Below are 25484 nucleotides of genomic sequence, written 5' to 3' on the forward strand. Positions count from 1 at the left end.
CCAACCAACCAGAGGTGTTGAAAAGGTACACAGCAAAAGGAATACTTTGAGATCACTCAAACTGCCCACTGAGACTGGAATTCAAACCTGCACTGCTGAAAAATAATGTTGGTGCACTTCACAACTTATGTAAGTCACTGTTTACTGTGTGAAACAACCCAAAACACACTTGCATTTTGATGAAAGGTTGTATTTTCTGCAGCCTTTTGAATGTTTGCTTGAATCGGGCCCTAAATGTTGCAAATAGGGAGTTTATGAGTTCTGTAAGGTAGTGATTGTTCATGTAACAAATTGGTGTAAAAATAACCCTGTGGCAGTCAACAAAATTCCATCTGCGGACCACACTGAAAATAGTCCTCCTGGAGTTAAACTAGGAATGAGGCTTCCCTCTACTGGACATAAGCTAACTCAACATGAACTTGATCTTTCAACATTATGAATAACCCCAACGGCACCAACAGGGTAGTCAACAGGGTAGTTCTGTGACATCATGTTATAACTATTTGGCAACTCATGTTGCTACAACAACCTGCAATATATGGTGTCAACTTCTGCAATGATAGTGGTTTGTCAATAAACATTCAAGAATAAAGGGTAGGATAAATGTTTGGGGAAATTATAGTAAAGTAAATAAGATTTGGGCGTAAAGTTTTTTATTTAAGATTCTGGAGCAGTGAAACTCAAAATGTGCGTATGGCTAAGGGCTATAAGGGCAAGCAAAAATATAACACGTCTGGCCCAGGGATGAAAACTGGTGAGGGCCCAAAAAGGTGACACTTTTTTTTTGTTGCACTGAAACATGCAAAAAAAATCCCTGCTTGTGGGAAATGCAGGTTTTAAGTAATTAAACAACAAATAATATGATCTACATGATCCGTCTCTGTGTGTAAAATAAAAAGTGGTTAATGTGAACCTAACTCACAGCTAAAAAAAAATTAAGAAAGCAATCCAATGTTATTTGATGCCTAGACATTACTGCAAATTACACTCAAGTCTTGAGAAAAAACAATACACTAATATTGCAGTTAGCCATGACAGCCTTTATAATAGAACGCTTGTGACCACACACATCTAAATACTGCACTTGGGGGGGAAAACATCTTCAAGTAGAAATAGAATGAAACAAAAAGGCATTCTATTTTTGCTCTATTATAGTGGCCACTACAGTAGACATCGATTATGTGCACAAGACTACGTGTGCAAAAAATTATGTTCACTGAGCAAAACATTCTAGAATCCCCCCTCACTCACAAGTGTTACTGTCAAATTCAACACAACAAAGGCAATATCTTTGGGCTACACTGCATATTATTACATTGTACACTTTGCCTGTGGACATCTGTTCTACAATGTGCCAGCAGCAGAGCATGAGACCCTTTGTTGGCATAACTGATCTCTTTCAGGCAGAGTACACCTGGCATACCCCTTCTTATCCACCGTATTGAAAAAGTGTGGTCTTCCCTTCACCTCTGGCATCCAGCTTAAACCAAGCCCAGCTCCAGGCAGCTACACTTGATCCCCGAATCCACTTGTTTAACAAGCAACGCCTCATTTTCACCTAATTCTCCCATTCTGAAAATTAACCACATACTGTAGAGGGAAAACATTAGTTCACAGATAGTAGTTAGTTCGTTAGCTAGTTAACATTTCAGATTGCCAGGGTCCAGTAAGCAACTAGCGCGTTATAACTTGAGGAACGGTAAATCGTCTACCAGTTAATACTATAGCGAATTGGTTAGGTTACTAACGTTAGCTCATCTGATGTAACGTTAGCTGTCTGACTATTAGTCAGCAAATTTTCAAACCATAAACTCAATTATTTGATCAGTTAAGTTGGCTAATGTTGCTCAACATTTCTCTGGCTAGCTAACGAGAATTCGATACAGCTAGCAAGATACTTAACAATACTTCCACCACACTGTCTCTCACCTCAAACTTTCCAAACGGCAGTTTTTCGGTTACAGCTCATGAAGTACGCTTAAACACCTTCTCACCTACCTCTTCGTTATAGTTCTGGGGACGTGCTGCTGTAACTGGCAAACTGCCTTTCCACTCTCCGCTGTCTTTCTAGTGCGCGCGCTGATGCTGTAACTGGCAAGTTGGTTGTCTCTTCTCTCTTCAGTCGCGTGCTGCATTCTGTTATGTCAACGATTGGCTGAGCCTTGGAAACAGCCAGAATTGCTCCAAACGCGCATAACTCGTACGCTTACAGCCGGTTAACACAATTGGGACACACCAATGTCAGCACTATACTGTAGTATGGTATCAGGAATATCCCCTTTCGTAGGCCAATGCCCTACGTTAACACAGCCTTCCTTCCCTGAAGGAAACCTTGATCTGATGTAAAAGGATAGGTAAAGGCTATCATGGAACCCTTACAAGCCACCCTGATCTCACGCGCTTCCATGAATGGTTCACTGCACGGGTCCAGTGAAGCATTCGTGTAAACTTGCGAGATCAGGGTGGCTTGCGAGGCTACCCTTGCTCTACAATCATGCTAGATATTGGCGCACTAAGGACGTTTGGCTGAGTTTTATAGCCTGACCGAATCCTAACTAAAACAGTAAAGTCTTCCATGATGTACAAGCTGATATCACATTCCACTTCATAAATATTCCAATCCAATGAAGAAACACTATTTCTAGTGGCACTGGTCCACTGTTTTTCCCCTATAGTCGCAAGTACAGGCTGAAATCAGCCCTTTCCCCTCCTACCTACCCATGTAGATCTGAAACTATTAAATAGGTGTAAGCAATATGGTGAAGATTTCACCCAATCCAATCCTTTCAAATCTACAGGACTGACCAGGGGCATGGTTCATTTTGAAAAATCAAACACAGCAGCACATTCCAGAGACAATGTACAGTACATGGTTCCAGTGATGACAGCTGCTACTTCATCCCCTGTACCATGTATTTCTGTATGCTGCCTTTTCTGACAAAGCATTACAATCAAATTCTACTTTGGCACCTGTATATATATTTTTTTGCAGTACTAGGTGTGAATTGTATGTTGTAATAGGATAATCAATCACAGGCGTTGGCATCCACACCATATTCAAAAACAACATTAAAATAAACTTCCACCTACAGATCTCAAAGTTGGTCCAGAACACGTCTACACACATCGGCCATTGAACAGAAAAACAAATCTTCACCTTGAACAACATTTTATTTAATAAACTTTGCACAAGTGAGATGTGGGGCCATTGCAGGTGAACTGATGGGGTGTTAGCGCCACAGGCGTTGGTTTGGCATCTCACATCTTCCCTGGCCACTGCAAGGAAAGAGGTGAGAATTCATTAATTTACACACAACTACCATTTTGAAAAAGCTAAATAACAGACCTAAGGCCTCATTAACGTGTCCCTGAGATGATACATATGGAAATAGAGCTGAATGATTTCCCAGTCCACCTACACCATCTGTAGCTCAGCTGGTAGAGCACTGCGCTTGTAACGCCAGGGTAGTGGGTTCGATCCCCGGGACCACCCATACACAAAAATGTATGCACGCATGACTAAGTCGCTTTGGATAAAAGCATCTGCTAAATGGCATATTATTATTTTATTATTATTATTTACATACTATAAAGCAGTAATTTTATAGTGGTTGTAGTGAGTCGTTCTGAGTTCCCTCGAGGGCCATGGCCAGCAGCCTTGGTTTATAGTTCCCTTAGGCAATGTTCTTGCCACCAGAAGCTGACATCAGTGAGTGTACTTGCACTGGTGGTAGTCTAAAAGCCGACCAAAAATATTATACTTCAGGAATGGGACCCACTCCTGCAGGATTGTTCCAGTCCTACTTCAACACACCCGGTTCTACGCAACTGCACCTGGATTAACTGAATCAGGTGTGATAAGGCTAAAGCAAAACCATGTGCACACAACTGCTTTCTAGGAGTACATTTGAAGGCCCTTGCTATACTTTACATTTTAAAATCAGTTTAAAATAAAGTTAAGTGGAAAAATATTAAAATTAACAGGAATTAAGCAAAAAATGTTTTAAAGTATTACCAAAAATAAAAGACAATGCGATAGTGTTTCAATGTAACCAAGGTATGAATGATTGTTCTTTTAAATACAAAATCTTTTCGGCCTTACTTGTCGTCAATTTGCAGCGTAAAAATAATTATGTTTAGGCCACCTGACCATTTGGTCTGACAAATTGGCCTGTGGCTGAATCTAGTTGCCTGCCCCTGCTTTGTATGGACAATAGTACACACCTATCGCAGCCTCCTGGCTTCCCTTTCAGATTCCAGAAGTGTCAACACATCGCCTTCTCTGACTGGCCCCTTCACGTTCCTGATGATGGACCGGTTGCTGTCATCCATGAACTCCACACGGACCTGAAAGAGACAGGCAGGATACATTAGAACAGGGTTTCCCAAACTAGGGGTCACGAGAGAATTTGCGCTTGGTTCATAGAACCGGGATTAAGTCAGTAACCTCTGGTAGCCGCTAGATGCAGTCGTAAATAAACAGCGGTTTCAGTTTTATTCCTACAAATGCAGCTCATCTTTTCAACGGTTTAAGCTACAGAATATGACCCTATCACTGAAAGACTTTGCAACGAGTACGTAACGTTTCCCTCTACTATGCCCACAAGCCCTTAGAACCGAGTGGACAAGACCAGGCACTAAATCAGACTGGGTGGAAACACAGATCATACAACATTGCCTGATACCAATACCTTTGATGCATTTCAGTCACTTCACACCATACTGTATTCAGATTGAAATACTGTCAGACTGATTTGTAATAGACTGTCATAGCCCACATTAAAAAGTAAACATTGGCTGTTGATTACATAATAAAATAATAATGAACATGTGGGGTCATGAAAATGTTATCAAAATGGGGTCGTGGGCCAAAAAAGTTTGGAACCCCTGCATTAGAACATTCAACATCCACGGACTCTACACTTGTTTACAGTTTTAATATAATAATATAATATGCCATTTAGCAGACGCTTTTATCCAAAGTGACTTAGTCATGCGTGCATACATTATTTTAATTTTTTTTGTATGGGTGGTCCCGGGGATCGAACCCACTACCGTTACAAGCGCCGTGCTCTACCAGCTGAGCTACAGAGGACCACGTAACTAGGGTGTTAGGTGACGCGACAATCAATGGACGCTATGCGAGAACTATACAAAAATGTTCACTAAATGTAAATGTTTGTCAAAATACATTAATCATTTGAAAACAATGTGGCAGTTAACCATGTCTAAAAAATCCCAATACTGTACGTTGATACTTATGCAATATGAGCCCAAACGTAAAGCAAGTGCCATGCTAAGAACGTTCAGTTCTGTGCGACAGCCCTTTGTGAAAGACGCAGAAATCTGTGTTCATATTTGCTTTTTGCGATGGGTATTCCTCAACCTAGAGTAAGATCGATGCGTCATTGTATTGCCAAGAATGGGAAAGTCCTGAGTGTGTTTCACGGTCATTTGACTGAAGTAGTAAGGTTATTCCTTCATTTGTCATTTAGATGTTGTGAAGTATGGGTTGTCAGGGATTGGTTCTACAGTGTGCCAGTGGCAATAGAAGGTGACCATTTGGCCACTGAAGGCTGTTACGACGCCAAACCGCAGTCAGGTCAAGATCCTGGTGAGGACGAGGAGCACGTAGATGAGCTTCCCTGTGTGTTTCTGACAGTTACGCAGAAATTATTCGGTTGCGCAAACCTAAAGTTTCATCAACCGTCTGGGCGGCTGGTCTCAGACCATCCCGAAGGTGAAGAAGCTGGATGTGGAGGTCTTGGGCTGTCGAGGTTACACGTGGTCTGCGGTTGTGAGGCTTGTTGGACGTAAAGCCAAATTCTCTAAAATGATGTTTGAGACCGCTTATGGTAGAGAAATTAGCATTCAATTCTCTGACAACAGCATGCCAATTACACACTCCCTCAACTTGACATCTGTGGCATTGTGTTGTGAAAAAACATTTTAGAGTGGCCTTTTGTCCCCAGCACAAGGTGCACCTGTGTAATGATAATGCTGTTTAATCAGCTTCTTGATGTGCCACACCTGGAAGGTGGAAGCATTATCTTGGCAAAGGAGAAATGCTCAATAACAGGGTGGTAAACAAATTTGTGCACAACATTTGCGAGAAGCTTTTTGTGGGCATGGTACATTTCTGGGATCTTTTATTTCAGTTCATGAAACATGGGCCCAACACTTTACATGTTGCGTTTATATTTTTTGTTCAGTATAGTTTCTCAGGGATGAGATGCACAACATCTGTCAATACTTTGGTTTACCATGACATGCTACATTGCTAGCTGTCCGACTAGTGACCTCGCATGCCTATCTATACATGACAATCTTAGACATTAGCATGTGTCATTGCCAGAATAACTACAGAATGTGAGCTGAAGGACTAGTTTTCTGCATAAGGCATCACCACATTAGCTAACTTGCCATCGACATTCTTCTCAACTGGTTGGGTTGGCTAACAAGCCAATACTTTAACTCACGTTAACTAGTTAATGCTTGCTTTTTCAGAATGTAGTAACATACCTGGGTACACTGTCCCTGGGAACCCGTTCTCCCGAGCACCTTGGTGACCTGGGGAAGAAATTGAAACAGCCAATTACACAACTGAGGTAACGGGAGGGGGGTAAAAAAGTGTCTGTTCTTCAGTTAGGGAGTGTTAGCTACAGTAGCTAGCAAATGGCTGCTGTAGCACCTCCAGCACGCGCAGGCCACCGAGCAATGAGGCCCGATGCTCCGTTCAAGTATAAACGTGGCAGTAACTTAACAAAAAATGAGCTCAAATTAAACAATGCGTATTTACGAATTCACACATTCATTCATTTAAGATATTTCACAAAGGATTAGGTTTTCTTACTCTAGCAAGCTTGATCGGCTGCACGCGGCTGGCGTCCATATTGTCAGGTTAGACCGGAAAGGAAGTCACGTGGTGCGAGTACAGTATATATTCAAACTGTAATCCAAAATATTTTTAACTTTTAATAAATCTACCCACTTTATATTTTATTCATCTAATATTTTACATGACCTGCGTTTAAAAATACATCTCCCTGAATTAAAAACCTCGCCTATTTAAAAGAAGTGTACATTTCCGGTTCCGGTAAACTGGTTAATTCATGCCGCATTCACGTGCTAGTCTGAACTAGGAAACTCTGACATTTCCGACGTGCTAATTTTTTGTAGTAATACATGTGCTGAGCTCAACTAGTTAACAGGTCGGACATTTCCGAGTTTTGACTACTACTTGAAAGCGGCAACATAGATATTTGATTATCTCTGTTCATTCCACTCCGTAAAATAGGGGGTGGGGAACTGGGATGAACCATCTCTGATTATCTGAATAATCAATGTACTGCCTTTGATTTCTAATTCTAGTTGCATGTTTTATAGCTGTATTTTAAAATCGCAAAGACAAAGCCTGATAAACGAATTAAAGCATTATGTGGAGTATTTTACATCGATAGGAAGTAGAATTTCTAAAGACTAGACATAACAAATGCACTTGTAATGCCACTTACAAATATACAGTCTATCAATAAAAATGTTTAGGCTACTACTGGACAACAGTAATAGCCTATATTGGCTTGAACGTTATGCTAATGTAATCGGTACATAAGCCCATTATTACCCTAAATCAGGGTACCCCAACTGGCGGCCCGCGGGTCAAATTTGTCCCGCAGGTGATTTTATGTGGCCTGAGTTTTATGAGCAAAAATACATTGAACAAAAATATAAACGCAACATGCAAGAATTTCAAAGATTTTGCTGAGTTACAGTTCATATAAGGAAATCAGTCAATTTAAATAAATAAATTAAGCCATAATCTATGGATTTCACATGACTGGGAATACAGATATGCATCTGTTCCTCTGTTCGTCACAGATACTTTAGGGGCATGGATCAGAAAACCAGTCAGTATCTGGTGTGACCACCATTTGCCTCATGCAGCAATACACATCTCCTTCGCAGTGAGTTGATCAGGCTGTTGATTGAGGCCTGTGGAATGTTGTCCCACTCCTCTTTAATGGCTGTGTGAAGTTGCTGGATATTGGCGGGAAATGGAACATGCTGACGTACACGTCGATCCAGAGCATCCCAAACATGCTCAATAGGTGTTGTTGTCTTGTGAGTATGCAGGGCATGGAAGAAATTTGATATTTTCAGCTCCCAGGAATTGTGTACAGATCCTTGCAACATGGGGCCGTGCATTATCATGCTGAAACATGAGGTGATGGCGGTGGATGAATGGCACGGCAATGGGCCCAGGGATCTCGTCACGGTATCTCTGTGTATTCAAATTGCCATCGATAAAATGCAATTGTGTTTGTTGTCCATAGCTTAAGCCTGCCCATACCATAACCCCACCGCCACCATGGGGAACCCTGTTCCCAAAGTTGACATCAGCAAACCGCTTGCCCACACGATGCCATACACGCTGTCAGCCATCTGCCTGGTACAGTTGAAACCGGGATTCATCCGTGAACAGCACACTTCTCCAGTGTGCCAGTGACCACTAAGCATTTGCCCACTAAAGTCGGTTACAACGCCAAACTGCAGTCAGGTCAAGACCCTGGTGAGGACGACGAGCATGCAGATGAGCTTCCCTGAGACAGTTTCTGACAGTTTGTGCAGAAATTCTTTGGTTGTGCAAACCCACAGTTTCATCAGCTGTCCTGGTGGCTCGTCTCAGACCATCCCGCAGGTGAAGAAGCCGGATGTGGAGGTCCTGGGCTGGCATGGTTACACGTGGTCTGGGGTTGTGAGTCCGGTTGGATGTACTGCCAAATTCTCTAAAATGACATTGGAGGCGGCTTATGGTAGAGAAATTAACATTACATTCTCTGGCAACAGCTCTGGTGGACATTCTTGCAGTCAGCATGCCAGTTGCACGCTCCCTCAAAACTTGAGACATCTGTGGCATTGTGTTGTGTGACAAAACTGCACATTTTAGAGTGGCCTTTTATTGTCCCCAGCACAAGGTGCACTTGTGTAATGATCATGCTGTTTAATCAGCTTCTTGATGTGCCACACCTGTCAGGTGGATGGATTATATTGGCAAAGGAGAAATGCTCACTAACAGGAATGTAAACAAATTTGTGCACAACATTTAAGAGAAGTAAGCTTTGTGTGTGTATGGAATCAATCTTAGTCCTGTATTGACTCTTTGCCTGTTTGATGGTTCGTCGGAGGGCATAGCAAAATTTCTTATAAGCGTCCGGGTTAGAGTCCCGCTCCTTGAAAGCGGCAGCTCTAACCTTTAGCTCAGTGCGGATGTTTCCTGTAATCCATGGCTTCTGGTTGGGGTATGTACGTACGGTCACTGTGGGGACGACATCATCGATGCACTTATTGATGAAGCCAGTGACTGATGTGGTGTACTCCTCAATGCTATCTAAAGAATCCCGGAACATATTCCAGTCTGTGCTAGCAAAACAGTCCCGTAGCTTAGCATCTGCGTCATCTGACCACTTTTTTATTAACCGAGTCACTGGTGCTTCCTGCTTTAGTTTTTGCTTATAAGCAGGAATCAGGAGGATAGAGTTATGGTCAGATTTGCCAAATGGAGGGCGAGGGAGAGCTTTGTATACGTCTCTGTGTGTGGAGTAAAGGTGGTCTAGAGTTTTTTTTTCCTCTGGCTGCACATTTAACATGCTGGTAGAAATGAGGTAGAACGGATTTAAGTTTCCCTGCATTAAAGTCCCCGGCCACTAGGAGCGCTGCCTCTGGATGAGCGTTTTCCTGTTGACTTATGGCCTTATACAGCTCATTCAGTGCAATCTTAATGCCAGCATTGGTTTGTGGTGGTAAATAGACAGCTATGAAAAATATAGATGAAAACTCTCTTGGTAAATATTGTGGTCTACAGCTTATCATAAGATACTCTACCTCAGGCGAGCAAAACCTAGAGACTTCCTTGGTATTTTATTTTGTGCACCAGCTGTTGTTTACAAATATACACAGACCGCCACCCCTTGTCTTACTGGAGTCAGCTGTTCTTTCCTGCCGATGTAGCGTATAGCCCGCTAGCTGTATGCTGTCCATGTCGTCTTTCAGCCACGACTCAGTGAAACATAAGATATTACAGTTTTTAATGTCCCGTTGGTAGGATAACCGTAATCTTAGGTCATCCAATTTATTCTCAAATTATTGAAGATTGGCTAATAGGATTGATGGGAGAGGCAGTTTACTCGCTCGCCGTCGGATCCTTACAAGGCACCCCAACCTACGTCCACGATATCTCCGTCTCTTCCTCATGCGAATGACGGGGATTTGGGCCTTTTCGGGTGTCTGTAGGATATCCTTCACGGCCGCCTCGTTGAAGAAAAAATCTTAGTCCAATACGAGGTAAGTTATCGCTGTCCTGATATCCAGAAGCTCTTTTTGGTTATAAGAGACGATAGCAGAAACATTATGTACAAAATAAATTACAAATAACGTGGAAAAACACACATAATAGTACAATTGGTTAGAGGGCTGTAAAACGGCAGCCATCTTCTCCGGCGCCATCCAAATAATGTTGTTTATATTTTTGTTCAGTGTATATATATATATATATATATACAGTGCTGCTTGAAAGTATGTGAACCCTACAGGGCAGGTCATTATTTTGCTATAAAATATTAAAATTAAAATACAATCCTCATCTAAACCCCAATTCGTAATAAAGACATTCCAAGTAAATGACAGAAACAAAAAAATGATATATTTTCATTGTTTATTTAACAAAAGTGGTTTATTTAACAGAAACTCAGATTTGATGTGTGCAAAAATATGTGAACCCATTCAGTCAATAGCTTGTGGCACCTCCATTAGCAGCGATAACTTGGATTAAACGTCTCCTTTAGCCAGTAATCAGTCTCTGACATCTGTTTTGAGGGATTTTTTGCCCACTCCTCCCTACAGAACTCAGCCAATTGAGTGAGGTTTGAACTGCCCGCTTCAGGTCCTGCCACAGCATCTCAATTGGATTTAGGTCAGGACTTTGACTTGGCCAATCCAAAACACAAATCTTCTTTCTCACTACATGTTCGTCGTCAAACCCACTGGCTCCAGGCCATCTATAAATCACTGCTAGGCAAATCCCCGCCTTATCTTAGCTCATTGGTCACCATAGCAGCACCCACCCGTAGTCTGCGCTCCAGCAGGTATATCTCACTGGTCATTCCCAAAGCCAACACCTCCTTTGGCCGCCATTCCTTCCAGTTCTCTGCTGCCAATGACTGGAACGAATTGCAAAAATCTCTGAAGCTGGAGACTCTTATCTCCCTCAATAACTTTAAGCATCAGTTGTCAGAGCACCTTACCGATCACTGCACCTGTACACAGCCCATCTGAAATTAGCCCACCCAACTACCTCATCCCTATATTGTTATTTATTTTGCTCTTTTGCACCCCAGTATCTCTATTTGCACATAATCTCTTGCACATCTAGCATTCCAGTGTTAATACTATTGTAATTATTCTGCACTATAGCCTATTTATTGCCTTACCTCCATAACTTGCTACATTTGCACACACTGTATATATATTTTCTGTTGTATTTCTGACTTTATGTTTTTTACCCCATATGTAACTCTGTGTTGTTTTTTATTGCACTACTTTGCTTTATCTTGGCCAGGTCGCAGTTGTAAATGAGAACCTGTTCTCAACTGGCTTACCTGGTTAAATAAAGGTGAAAAAAAAAAAAAAAAAAATTCTCCTGAGCCATTCTTTGGTAGATTTGCTTGAATGCTTTGGGTCTTTGTCTTGTTGTAAGACCCATTTTCGGCCCAGCTTTAGCTCCTTGACTGATGACTTGATGTTCTGTTCAAGAATCTCCTGTGTATACCTCAGAATTCATGGTTCCCTTAATGATGACCACAATCCAAGATGGCGTAGCAGTGCGTTTGTGTTTTCTATAGTGTTCTCATGTAAATAGCCTGTTTCTAGTGTCCTAGTGTTCTGGTGTCCTGTTTGTCTTTTTCGTATATATTTTCGTATATATTTCTCAATCTCACTTTCCACCCGTTAACTAAATATACTTTCCTGCAACCCGCCTCACCCAATGTGGAACGGATTTTATTATTTACTTTTATCCAGAACCTCTGGCTGAAACTAGCCAGCTAGCCAGCCAACTAGCTACTTGCTATTAGCCACCGTTAGCGTTCTTCACCATTGTCCGTGGCCTGCACTACCTACCAGCCAGCTCTAGCCTGGACAATTATCGGCCAGTCTGCACAGTCTGCACATCGCGCTATCGAGCCAGAGCATATCGGATTTTCTGCCGGAATCACTGGACCTTAACACCGGATCATCACAACTAGCTAGCTGCATCCGAGTGGCTGTTGTTGTTGTTGGCTAATCACCACTGTCCGAAGCTAGTCCCAGTTAGCCTTGAGCTAGCCTCGAGCCAGGCCCATCTCCCGGCTATCTACCTCTCTGTCAACCGGACGGGACCTCCTAGTGTTGACACGGAGCCCCACTGATCCATCACGACAGGTCTGCCAACGTAATCGTCTGATGTGGTTTCAACAGGCTTCCCGTTGCGACGACCACGAAGATCCATCTGCTAGCCCCGGCCCGCTAGCACGCGTAATCAACAACCGTGCCTCCTGCTCGCCTGTGCTTTTCAGCCTACGATCTTCTCCCGGACTTACTTAGTGCTGTTCACTGGACCTTATGATCACTCAGCTACACAGCTAATGCCTGCTGGACTGTTCCTTTACACGTTACCCCATCCTGTTTATCTGTTTAGCCTCAGCCCAAACTTTCGTCGCCATTACCAGTTGTTGTCTTAGCCCTCTCGAATAACACCTGTGATTGCGTTATGCCTCTCTCCCATGTCAATATGCTTAGCCATTTGCGGTTTGGGTTAGTTCTTACTATACAATTTCACTGTAGGGCCCCAAGTTCAGCTCAACCACCCTCAGAGAGCTCCTTTGTCCCACCCCCCCATACACACGGAGACCGGCTCAATCGGTACCTCCAGTGATGCTATCTCTTTCATATTTACCCAATGTTTAGGTGTACCTCCACTGTACTCATATCCTTCCATATTCTTGTCTGTACATAATGCCCTGAATCAATTCTACAACGCCCGGAAACCTGCCCCTCTTCTCTGTACGCACTAGAAGACCAGTTCTTAAAGCCTTTAGCCGTATCCTTATTCTATTCCTCCTCTGTTCCTCTGGTGATGTAGATGTTAACCCAGGCCCTGTAGCCCCCAGTATCACTCCTGCTCCCCAGGCGCTATAATTTGTTGACTTCTGTAATCGCAAAAGCCTTGGTTTCTTGCATATTAACATCAGAAGCCTCCTCCCTAAGTTTGAGTTATTGACTGTGTTAGCACACTCAGCCAGCCCTGATGTTCTAGCAGTGTCTGAATCCTGGTTTAGGAAGGCCACCAAAGATTCTGAAATGTCCATTCCCAACTACAACATTTTCCGTCTAGATAGAACTGCCAAAGGGGGCGGAGTTGCAATCTACTGTAGAGATAGCCTGCAGAGCTCTATCATACTATCCAGGTCTGTGCCCAAACAGTTTGAGCTTCTACTTCTAAAAATCCACCTTTCCAGAAATAAGTCTCTCACTGTTGCAGCTTGCTACAGACACCCCTCAGCCCCCAGCTGTGCCCTGAACACCATATGTGAATTGATTGCCCCCCATCTATCCTCAGAGTTCGTATTGCTTGGTGACCTAAACTGGGATATGCTTAACACCCCGGCCGTCCTACAATCTAAACTAGATGCCCTCAATCTCACACAAATTATCAAGGAACCTACCAGGTACAATCCTAAATCCGTTAACATGGGCACCCTCATAGATATCATCCTGACTCATTTACCCTCTAAATACACCTCCGCTGTCTTCAACCAGCATCTCAGCGATCACTGCCTCATTGCCTGCGTCCGTAATGGGTCCGCGGTCAAACGATCACCCCTCATCTCTGTCAAACGCTCCCTAAAACACTTCAGCGAGCAGGCCTTTCTAATTGACCTGGCCCGGGTATCCTGGATGGATATTGATCTCATTCCGTCAGTAGAGGATACCTGGATGTTCTTCAAAAGTAAGCATGCCCCATTCAAAAAATTCAGAACTAAGAACAAATATAGCCCCTGGTTCACCCCAGACTTGACTGCCCTTGACCAGCACAAAAACATCCTGTGGCGTACTGCATTAGCATCGAAGAGCCCCCGCGATATGCAACTTTTCAGGGAAGTCAGGATCCAATATACACAAGCAGTTAGGAAAGCAAAGGCTAGCTTTTTCAAACAGAAATGTGCATCCTGTACCACTAACTCCAAAAAGTATTGGGACACTGTAAAGTCCATGGAGAATAAGAGCACCTCCTCCCAGCTACCCACTGCACTGAGGCTAGGAAACACTGTCACCACCGATAAATCTACGATAATCGAGAATTTCAATAAGCATTTTGCTACGGCTGGCCATGCGTTCCACCTGGCTACCCCTACCCCGGCCACCAGCTCTGCACCCTCCGCTGCAATTTGCTCATGCCCCCCCCCCCCCCCCCCCCTGCTTCTTCTTCACCCAAATTCAGATAGCTGATGTCCTGAAATACAGTGGGGAAAAAAGTATTTAGTCAGCCACCAATTGTGCAAGTTCTCCCACTTAAAAAGATGAGAGAGGCCTGTTATTTTCATCATAGGTACACGTCAACTATGACAGACAAATTGAGAAAAAATATCCTGAAAATTACATTGTAGGATTTTTAATGAATTTATTTGCAAATTATGGTGGAAAATAAGTATTTGGTCACCTACAAACAAGCAAGATTTCTGTCTCTCACAGACCTGTAACTTCTTCTTTAAGAGGCTCCTCTGTCCTCCACTCGTTACCTGTATTAATGGCACTTGTTTGAACTTGTTATCAGTATAAAAGACACCTGTCCACAACCTCAAACAGTCACACTCCAAACTCCACTATGGCCAAGACCAAAGAGCTGTCAAAGGACACCAGAAACAAAATTGTAGACCTGCACCAGGCTGGGAAGACTGAATCTGCAATAGGTAAGCAGCTTGGTTTGAAGAAATCAACTGTGGGAGCAATTATTAGGAAATGGAAGACATACAAAACCACTGATAATCTCCCTCGATCTGGGGCTCCACGCAAGATCTCACCCCGTGGGGTCAAAATGATCACAAGAACGGTGACCAAAAATCCCAGAAACACACGGGGGGACCTAGTGAATGACCTGCAGAGAGCTGGGACCAAAGTAACAAAGCCTACCATCAGTAACACACTACGCCGCCAGGGACTCAAATCCTGCAGTGCAAGACGTGTCCCCCTGCTTAAGCCAGTACATGTCCAGGCCCGTCTGAAGTTTGCTAGAGTGCATTTGGATGATCCAGAAGAGGATTGGGAGAATGTCATATGGTCAGATGAAACCAAAATATAACTTTTTGGTAAAAACTCAACTCGTCGTGTTTGGAGGACAAAGAATGCTGAGTTGCATCCAAAGAACACCATACCTACTGTGAAGCATGGGGGTGGAAACATCATGCTTTGGGGCTGTTTTTCTGCAAAGGGACCAGGACGACTGATCCGTGTAAAGGAAAGAATGAATGGGGCCATGTATCGTGAGATTTTGAGTGAAAACCTCCTTCTATCAGCAAGGGCATTGAAGATGAAACGTGGCTGGGTCTTTCAGCATGACAATGATCCCAAACACACCGCCCGGGCAACGAAGGAGTGGCTTCATAAGAAGCATTTCAAGGTCCTGGAGTGGCCTAGCCAGTCTCCAGATCTCAACCCCATAGAAAATCTTTGGAGGGAGTTGAAAGTCCGTGTTGCCCAGCGACAGCCCCAAAACATCACTGCTCTAGAGGAGATCTGCATGGAGGAATGGGCCAAAATACCAGCAACAGTGTGTGAAAACCTTGTGAAGACTTACAGAAAACGTTTGACCTGTGTCATTGCCAACAAAGGGTATATAACAAAGTATTGAGAAACTTTTGTTATTGACCAAATACTTATTTTCCACCATAATTTGCAAATAAATTCATAAAGAATCCTACAATGTGATTTTCTGGATATTTTTTTCCTCATTTTGTCTGTCATAGTTGACGTGTACCTATGATGAAAATTACAGGCCTTTCTCATTTTTTTAAGTGGGAGAACTTGCACAATTGGTGGCTGACTAAATATTTTTTTTCCCCACTGTAGCTGCTAAATCTGGACCCCTACAAATCAGCTGGGCTAGACAATCTGGACCCTTTCTTTCTGAAATTAGACGCCGAAATTGTCGCAACCCCTATTACTAGCCTGTTCAACCTCTCTTTCGTATCGTCTGAGATCCCCAGAGATTGGAAAGCTGCCGCGGTCATCCCCCTCTTCAAAGGGGGTGACACTCTAGATCCAAACTGTTACAGACCCATATCCATCCTGCCCTGCCTTTCAAAAGTATTTGAAAGCCAAGTTAAAAAACAGATCACCGACCATTTAGAATCCCTCCGTACCTTCTCCGCTATGCAATCTGGTTTCCGAGCTGGTCATGGGTGCACCTCAGCCACGCTCAAGGTCCTAAACGATATAATAACCGCAATCGATAAAAGACAGTACTCTGCAGCCGTCTTCATCGACCTGGCCAAGGCTTTTGACTCTGTCAATCACCGCATTCTTATTGGCAGACTAAATAACCTTGGTTTCTCAAATGACTGCCTCGCCTGGTTCACCAACTACTTCTCAGATAGAGTTCAATGTGTCAAATCGGATGGCCTGTTGTCTGGACCTCTGGCAGTCTCTATGGGGGTGCCACAGGGTTCAATTCTAGGGCCGACTCTATTCTCTGTGTATATCAATGATGTCGCTCTTGCTGCTGTTGACTCTCAGATCCACCTCTACGCAGACGACACCATTTTGTATACATCTGGCCCTTCATTGAACACTGTGTTAACAAACCTCCAAACGAGCTTCAATGCCATACAACACTCCTTCCGTGGCCTCCAACTGCTATTAATCGCTAGTAAAACTAAATGCATGCTCTTCAATCGAACGCTGCTTGCACCCGCCCGCCCGACTAGAATCACTACTCTCGGCGGGTCTGACTTAGAATATGTGGACAACTACAAATACCTAGGTGTCTGGTTAGATCGTAAACTCTCCTTCCAGACTCACATTAAGCCTCTCCAATCCAAAGTTAAATCTAGAATCGGCTTCCTATTTCGCAACAAAGCCTCCTTCACTCATGCTGCTAAACATGCCCTCGTAAAACTGACTATCCTACCAATCCTTGACTTCGGCGATGTCATTTACTAAATATCTTCCAACACTCTACTCAGCAAATTGCATGTAGTCTATCACAGTGCCATCTGTTTTGTCACCAAAGCCCCATATACTACCCACCATTGTGACCTGTACGCTCTCATTGGCTGGCCCTCACTACATATTTGTCGCCAAACCCACTGGCTCCAGGTCATCTATAAATCACTTCTAGGCAAATCCCTGCCTTATCTTAGATCATTGGTCACCATAGCAACACCCAGCCGTAGTATGCGTTCCAGCAGGTATATCTCACTGGTCATCCCCAAAGCCAACACCTCCTTTGGCCGCCATTCCTTCCAGTTCTCTGCTGCAAATGACTGGAACGAACTGCAAAAATCTCTGAAGCTGGATACACTTATCTCCCTCACTAACTTTAAGCATCTGTTGTCAGAGCAGCTTACCGATCACTGCACCTGTACACAGCCCATCTTTAATTAGCCCACCCAACTACCTCATCCCCATATTGTTATTTACATTGTTATTTATTTTGCTTATTTGCACCCCAGTATCTCTATTTGCACATCATCTTCTGCACATTTATCACTCCAGTGTTAATACTAAATTGTAATTATTTTGCACTATGGCTGTTTATTGCCTTACCTCCATAACTTACTACATGTGCACACACTGTATATAGATTTTATATTGTGTTATTGACTGTACGTTTTTTTATTCCATATGTAACTCTGTGTTTGTTGTTTGCAGGTGCAAAAATAAGTGAACCCCATGTTGCGTTGGTTAAATCAAGTAGGTAAGTAGAATGAACCAATCAAAGGAGAGATCGTTAGGAAAGAGTTTGGACGGGACTCTGATAAATAGAGATAGGAAACCTGGTCAGTTTGGTGTTACCCATCCAGATGAATGCAAAGCTAAATCTGTAATCGGGGTTCACATACTTTCAAGCAGCACTGTATATACTGAACAAAAATATGAACACAACATGTGTCACGGTTTCGGCCGAGGCTGCCTCTCTCCCTTGTTCGGGCAGGCTTCGGCGTTCGTTGTCTCCGGAATACTAGCTGCCACCGTTGTATGTTTCATGTTCGTTTGCTTTTGTCTGATTGTTGTCACACCTGTTTTCATTTAGTGTCATTAGTGTCCTATTTAGTTCTCGTTGTGTTTGTCAGGTGTTGTGTGTTATTGATTTTTGTCTGTCGTGTGTAGGGCTGATGTTCGCTATTTCGCTCGGTTGAGCTTCCCTCCACTGCGTGGAGTGTTTACGCACCTGTGTAGTGCGCATTTGTTTTGTTCGCCTTCGTGCGTTATTTCGCCTACGGGCAAGTGTTCTCGTAATTTCCTTGTTGGAGAGTTACTAAAGTCTGTTGGACTATACTTCGGTGTCCTGCGTTTGATTCCACCACTACACCCACCTACAGCACGCGTGACAGAATAACACACCTTAAAATGGAATCAGCAGGAGCCGCAGCAGCCCTGACGACGCTGGAGGACCAGGTTCGGGACCAGATCCTGCAGATGGGGACCGCACTGCAGGAGGTGATCACCACCATTCGAGGCTGGGGAACGCCTCCACCGCCACCCTCCCTGCCAGCACCATCGGGCAGTCCGCCCATTCCAGCACCGGAACACCGAGGAGTCCGACTCTCGCTCCCGAGGTCCTACGATGGAACCGCGGCCGGGTGTCAGGGATTCCTTCTCCAGGTGGAGCTGTACCTGGCCACCGTGCACCCGGCGCCCTCGGGACATGAGAGCGTGTCCGCCCTGATCTCCTGCCTTTCCGGGAAGGCATTGGAATGGGCCAACGCGGAGTGGAGGAAGATCGACGCGGACACCATCACGTACGACGAGTTCTCCCGCCGCTTCAGGGCGGTGTTTGACCATCCCCCGGAGGGGAAAGCGGCGGGGGAGCGTCTGGTCTTCCTCCGGCAGGGGAGGAGGAGCGCGCAAGAGTTCGCCCTCGAATTCCGTACTCTAGCGGCAGATGCAGGGTGGAATGATCGGGCTCTCGTCGATCACTACAGGTGTAGTCTACGAGAGGACGTCCGTAGGGAGCTGGCTTGTAGGGACACCAGCCTCTCGTTCGACCAGTTGGTCGACATGTCCATCAGGCTGGATAACCTACTAGCTACCCGCGGACGTTCCGAGGGGGGTCCGTCCATTTCACCCTCCAGCGCCTCCGAGCCGTGTCCCATGGAGCTCGGGGGTGCTGGCGCTAGAGAGAGGAGGGGTCGGCTTACTAGGGGGTCCATCCCCTGCACCAACTGTGGTCGGGGAGGACACACCGCGGCTAGGTGCTGGGGATGGCCTCCTAGGGGAGAGGACGACAGGTCCCGCACTGGGGATTCCTTCCAGGTGAGTAGGCGCCCCACTCACCCAGAGCTCTCTATTGCACATTTCTGTTGCCTGTGAGTTTTCCACAGGTAGCACCTCATTCCCAGCATAAGGCGCTGGTAGATTCAGGCGCGGCTGGGAATTTTATTGATAAGAAATTTTGTTTAGCTTTAGGGATTCCCCTTCTTCCTGTTGATGTCCCTTTCCCCGTTCATGCCCTAGATAGCCGTCCGTTGGGTGCGTGCTTGATCAGGGAGGTCACTGCGCCACTTAGGATGTGTGCGCAGGGGGGTCATCAGGAGATGATTCAGCTATTTCTGATTGACTCTCCTGCGTATCCGGTGGTGCTGGGCATGCCCTGGTTGAGTACCCATAACCCATCTATTTCGTGGCAGGAGAGGGCTCTGATGGAGTGGTCTGCCCAGTGTGTGGGTAGATGTTTAGGCGTTTCCGTAGGGGCTACCTCGGTGGAGAGTCCAAACCAGGTGCCCGCATTGCACGTTCCCCCTGAGTATGGGGATTTGGCTATTGCGTTTAGTAAGTCGAGGGCAGCGCAGTTGCCGCCCCATAGGCAGGGAGATTGTGCGATAGACCTCCAGGCAGGAGCTGCGCTCCCACGGAGCCATGTGTATCCTCTGTCTCAGGAGGAGAAGAAAGCTATGGAGACTTACATAGACGAATCTCTGAGACAAGGATACATACGGCCTTCCACTTCCCCTGCATCCTCGAGTTTCTTTTTTGTGAAGAAGAAGGATGGTGGTTTGCGCCCATGCATCGATTACCGTGGTCTCAATCAGATCACGGTGAAGTACAGTTATCCACTCCCGCTGATTGCGACCATGACTGAGTCCTTGCATGGGGCGCGTTTCTTCACTAAATTAGATCTCAGGAGCGCGTACAACTTGGTGCGCATCAGGGAGGGCGATGAATGGAAGACAGCCTTTAGTACCACCTCGGGCCATTACGAGTATCTTGTCATGCCATACGGGTTGATGAACGCTCCGTCAGTTTTCCAATCATTCGTGGATGAGATCTTCAGGGACATGCAGGGGCAGGGGGTCGTGGTGTACATAGATGACATTCTCGTGTACTCGCCTACCCGTGTCGAGCATGTGGCCCTGGTGCGCAGAGTGTTGCGGAGGCTGGTGGAGCACGACCTGTATGTTAAGGCAGAGAAGTGTCTGTTTTTCCAGGAGTCGGTCTCCTTTTTGGGGTATCAGTTGTCTGCGTCAGGGGTGAAGATGGAGGTAGACCGGGTGTCAGCCGTGCGTAATTGGCAAACACCAACCACTGTGAAGGAGGTGCAGCAGTTTTTGGGGTTTGCGAATTACTACCGGAGGTTTATCCGGGGTTTTGGACAGGTGGCAGCTCCCATCACGTCTCTCTTGAAGGGGGGCCCGGTGCGTCTGCAGTGGTCTGCCGAGGCGGACAGGGCATTCGGGAGGCTGAAGGACCTGTTTACCTCGGCTCCAGTGCTGGCGCATCCGGATCCCTCTTTACCATTTCAGGTAGAGGTGGACGCGTCTGAGGCCGGTATAGGAGCCGTGCTTTCACAAAGATCAGGCGCGCCACCTAAACTCCGCCCCTGTGCTTTTTATTCCAAGAAGCTCAGTCCGGCGGAGCGAAACTATGACGTAGGGGACAGGGAGCTGTTAGCCGTGGTACAGGCCCTAAAGGTGTGGAGGCACTGGCTTGAGGGGGCTCAACACCCTTTCCTCATTTTGACGGACCACCGTAACCTGGAGTACATCCGGGCAGCGAGGAGGCTAAACCCTCGGCAGGCTAGATGGAATATGTTTTTGACCCGGTTTACGTTTAAGATCACGTACATCCCTGGGTCCCAGAACGGTAAGGCAGATGCGCTGTCTCGGCGGTATGACACGGAGGAGAGGTCCGTGGAGCCCACTCCCATACTGCCGGAGTCGTGTCTGGTGGCACCGGTAGTGTGGGAGGTCGATGCTGAGCTCGAGCGGGCGTTACGCACCGACCCTAGTCCACCACAGTGCCCGGAGGGTCGGAAGTACGTTCCGCTCGAGGTTCGGGATCGATTGATCTATTGGGCTCACACGTCACCCTCCTCTGGACATCCGGGTATCGGCCGGACAGTGCACTGTCTTAGTGCCAAGTACTGGTGGCCCACGTTGGCAAGGGATGTGAGGGTTTATGTTTCCTCCTGCTCGGTGTGCGCCCAGTGTAAGGCGCCTAGACATCTGCCTAGGGGTAAGTTACTACCCCTGCCCGTGCCACAACGACCATGGTCCCACCTCTCGGTGGATTTCCTTACTGACCTTCCTCCTTCACAGGGGAATACCGCTATACTGGTCGTTGTGGACCGGTTTTCTAAGGCCTGTCGTTTGCTCCCCATGCCGGGCCTTCCTACCGCCCTGCAAACTGCCGAAGCCCTATTCACCCATGTGTTCCGGCACTACGGGGTACCCGAGGATATTGTGTCTGATCGAGGTCCCCAATTTACCTCCAGAGTCTGGAGGGCCTTTATGGAGCGGTTGGGGGTCTCGGTGAGCCTCACCTCGGGTTACCACCCGGAGAGTAATGGGCAGGTGGAACGTGTAAACCAGGATGTGGGCAGGTTTCTTAGAACATACTGCCAGGACCGGCCGGAGGAGTGGGCAAGGTACGTTCCCTGGGCCGAAATGGCCCAGAATTCCCTACGCCATTCCTCCACTAACCTAACCCCTTTCCAATGTGTGTTAGGTTACCAGCCGGTTCTGGCACCCTGGCAGCAGAGCCAGATCGAGGCTCCTGCGGTGGATGAGTGGGCGAGGCGCTCGGAGGAGACATGGAACGCTGCACACGTCCACCTGCAGCGGGCCCTCCGACGTCATAAGGCGAGCGCCGATCTCCACCGCAGTGAGGGACCGGTGTACGCACCTGGTGATCGAGTCTGGCTCTCTACCAGGAACCTGCCCCTCCGCCTGCCCTGTCGGAAACTGGGTCGGCGGTTTGTAGGGCCATTTAAAGTCCTGGGAAGGTTGAACGAGGTGTGTTATAAATTACAGCTACCTGTTGAATATAAAAGTATTAACCCCTCGTTCCATGTGTCCCTTCTCAGGCCGGTGGTAGCTGGCCCACTCCAAGAAAGTGAGATCAGGGAGACTCCTCCGCCCCCATTGGACATCGAGGGGGCACCGGCGTACTCCGTGAGGTCCATCTTGGATTCGAGACGTCGGATGGGGGGTCTCCAGTATCTAGTGGAGTGGGAGGGGTACGGTCCGGAGGAGCGGTGCTGGGTGCCGAGGAGAGACATTTTGGACCCGTCTCTCCTGACGGAATTCCATCGTGGGCACCCGACGCACCCTGCTCCGCGTCCTCCGGGTCGTCCCCGAGGCCGGAGTCGGCGCACGTCTGGAGCCGCGCGTCAAGGGGGGGTACTGTCACGGTTTCGGCCGAGGCTGCCTCTCTCCCTTGTTCGGGCAGGCTTCGGCGTTCGTTGTCTCCGGAATACTAGCTGCCACCGTTGTATGTTTCATGTTCGTTTGCTTTTGTCTGATTGTTGTCACACCTGTTTTCATTTAGTGTCATTAGTGTCCTATTTAGTTTTCGTTGTGTTTGTCAGGTGTTGTGTGTTATTGATTTTTGTCTGTCGTGTGTAGGGCTGATGTTCGCTATTTCGCTCGGTTGAGCTTCCCTCCACTGCGTGGAGTGTTTACGCACCTGTGTAGTGCGCATTTGTTTTGTTCGCCTTCGTGCGTTATTTCGCCTACGGGCAAGTGTTCTCGTAATTTCCTTGTTGGAGAGTTACTAAAGTCTGTTGGACTATACTTCGGTGTCCTGCGTTTGATTCCACCACTACACCCACCTACAGCACGCGTGACAACATGTAAAGTGTTTATATATATTTATTGTTTTGGTTGTTTTGTTATTATTATTATTATTTAAATTGTTGGCCATAAAAGACTGTAAAAACACCAGCAAATCAGCTCCAAGTGATTTTAATTTTGGAAATCTGTTACAAAGTATTTTCACGCATAATAGAGAGATATATGTGATCGTATACAAATGTAAGCAAGGTTTGAAATGATTATGTTTTAGTCAAATATTATATCTGTTTGGGCTTCTTGTGGTCAATTTGCCGTCTACAAATTATTTGTAATTATATTCTGACCCCCTGACCATCCGCTTAAGAAAAAATTGGCCCACATCTGAATCTAGTTGATTATCCTGTCCTAAACTGTTGGTCTTTCTGGGTCTGCCTCTCCCTGACTGTCTGTCTCTCTCTGCTGGTGTGGATAAAATATTCAGTTTACCAACTTTCTTGTCATTTTCTTAAAGTAGCCAACAAAGTTTTGAATGCTTGGCCATTTTGAATTATAAAAGTCATTTTAATATTCTGACCTAGAGTACATTTAAAATGTGTTCCTTCATGTTGTAATCAACACAGATGACTGACAGCTAGATGTCAGAGTGGAGCTTGCAGACTGTGCCTGACAATAATGAATGTATAATGTAGGCCTACATGACTATAACTCTATTTTTAAACTGTGTGCTTCTTGCAATTCAGTCATGACCAAAGTTCTCTGATAAATAATATTCCCCACTATGTGTTTATAGGGGCAATATGCAGTTGAAACATTAACAAAGCGGTCTTCCCTTTCTCTGTTTTGGTCAAAAGCTTAGGGATGGGTCTGGAGAATTGTAACCACTCTCAAATTCATAGACATAGCTATACATTTAAGGACTGACCATACATGATATCAACATTGGAGTTTTAACCATGTTTTGAGGCTATACTGTGTTCGCTTACATTTACATTATTTACAAACATTGGAGTAAAACAAGCTTATATTTGGGGTTTTGATGGGGTACAACAGTTCAGGTATTGGGGTACAACTAAGTTCATGAGGTATTTATAAGTTATATTCTTCATTAATTTATTGAAGGGGCAGTGCAGTTAAGCGTGATTTTTATATTTCCACACTATGAGGTCGAAATAACACTGAAATTGGGAAAATTATGATAATGCCATTTTTGTGTAAGAGCTGTTTGAAAAAAAGCTTGTTCAGGCGGGATGGAACTTTTGGCCCACATCATGATGTCACAATGTGATCTGATTATAATAGACCAATGACTGTTCATTTGGGTAAGGGGGTGGGCTCTAGACCATCCTATCAGCCAATCAGGGCTGTGTATGTACATTTCAAACACCATCAGACTGAGCATTTCAAGGACCAAACAAGGCTCAGGGAAATAAAAAATTAAAAATACATATACAGTATTTTGAGTTATTTTCATTAAATAAACACACACAGTGATTTATTAGACATACAGTGATGATTTAAAAATACAATTACAAAGACTGCATGGGGGCTTTAAGTCCAAAAATAGATGTAGCAACTGCAGCTTGCTGCTTTAAGGTATAAATACTGTCTAGGCCAGTAGAAATAAGGGGCGAATAAGGGGGAAATAAGTGATCTGCACAATTAAACTGCAACCAAATTTGGTTTCTCGTGTGATTCACATGAAAAAGTGAAGGTTGGAATGAAGGCATAGATGTGAAGGTATACAAAAGGTTGTCGTATACTGTGATTCCTTTCTTTTCAGTTTGAACTGCGTGTACCTGTAAGCCTTTAATAGCCTTGTCACAAATGGGCGACTGCTGTCTCTGCTCTGCCTTTCCCTCCTCCCATCACCAAATCCTTAAATCACAACACTAATCCTCCCGGACAGTATTTTTAACTTCCGTTAGGACAGAAAGAACAGCGATGGGATTAGAGAATCAGTGAGGAGGATGAATCCCCAACTCATGCTCTTGATCTTCTTGAACGTCCAATCAAACACGGTATAGCTTTTTCTCTCCCTGCTGAATTTGTAAGGAAAGGAAAAGGAAGAAGAAAGTCTTGCTGTTGTTGTTCTTAGTTTCGAGGATTGTAAAACGTGTGAAATATTGGATTTGTTGGTGAGGTCTTAACTGACTTAACTTT

At 45.3% G+C, this 25484-nt stretch overlaps 1 protein-coding gene across 1 annotated transcript; it reads right to left on the reverse strand.

The window, feature by feature from the left end:
* Positions 1 to 3152: 3152 nt before the first annotated feature.
* Positions 3153 to 6925, reverse strand: LOC311147037 (small ribosomal subunit protein eS28). Its single transcript, XM_084183644.1, has 4 exons — positions 6854 to 6925; positions 6523 to 6570; positions 4225 to 4347; positions 3153 to 3276 (listed from the first exon to the last, which is right to left on the reverse strand). Exons 1-3 carry the CDS (start codon positions 6890 to 6892, stop codon positions 4225 to 4227), a joined length of 210 nt encoding a protein of 69 aa, XP_084039770.1. The 5' UTR covers positions 6893 to 6925; the 3' UTR covers positions 3153 to 3276.
* Positions 6926 to 25484: the final 18559 nt, after the last annotated feature.

The sequence above is a fragment of the Coregonus lavaretus genome, assembly GCF_964263955.1.
Source record: "Coregonus lavaretus genome assembly, chromosome: 19".
Lineage (NCBI taxonomy): Eukaryota > Metazoa > Chordata > Actinopteri > Salmoniformes > Salmonidae > Coregonus > Coregonus lavaretus.

Coding starts and splice junctions, on each gene's coding strand:
- LOC311147037 (XM_084183644.1), bottom strand. CDS start 6,892: ATGGACGCCAGCCGCGTGCAGCCGATCAAGCTTGCTAGA. Junction 6,571..6,853: donor AGCCGATCAAGCTTGCTAGA/GTAAGAAAACCT, acceptor TTTCTTCCCCAG/GTCACCAAGGTGCTCGGGAG. Junction 4,348..6,522: donor CCCAGGGACAGTGTACCCAG/GTATGTTACTAC, acceptor TGTCTCTTTCAG/GTCCGTGTGGAGTTCATGGA.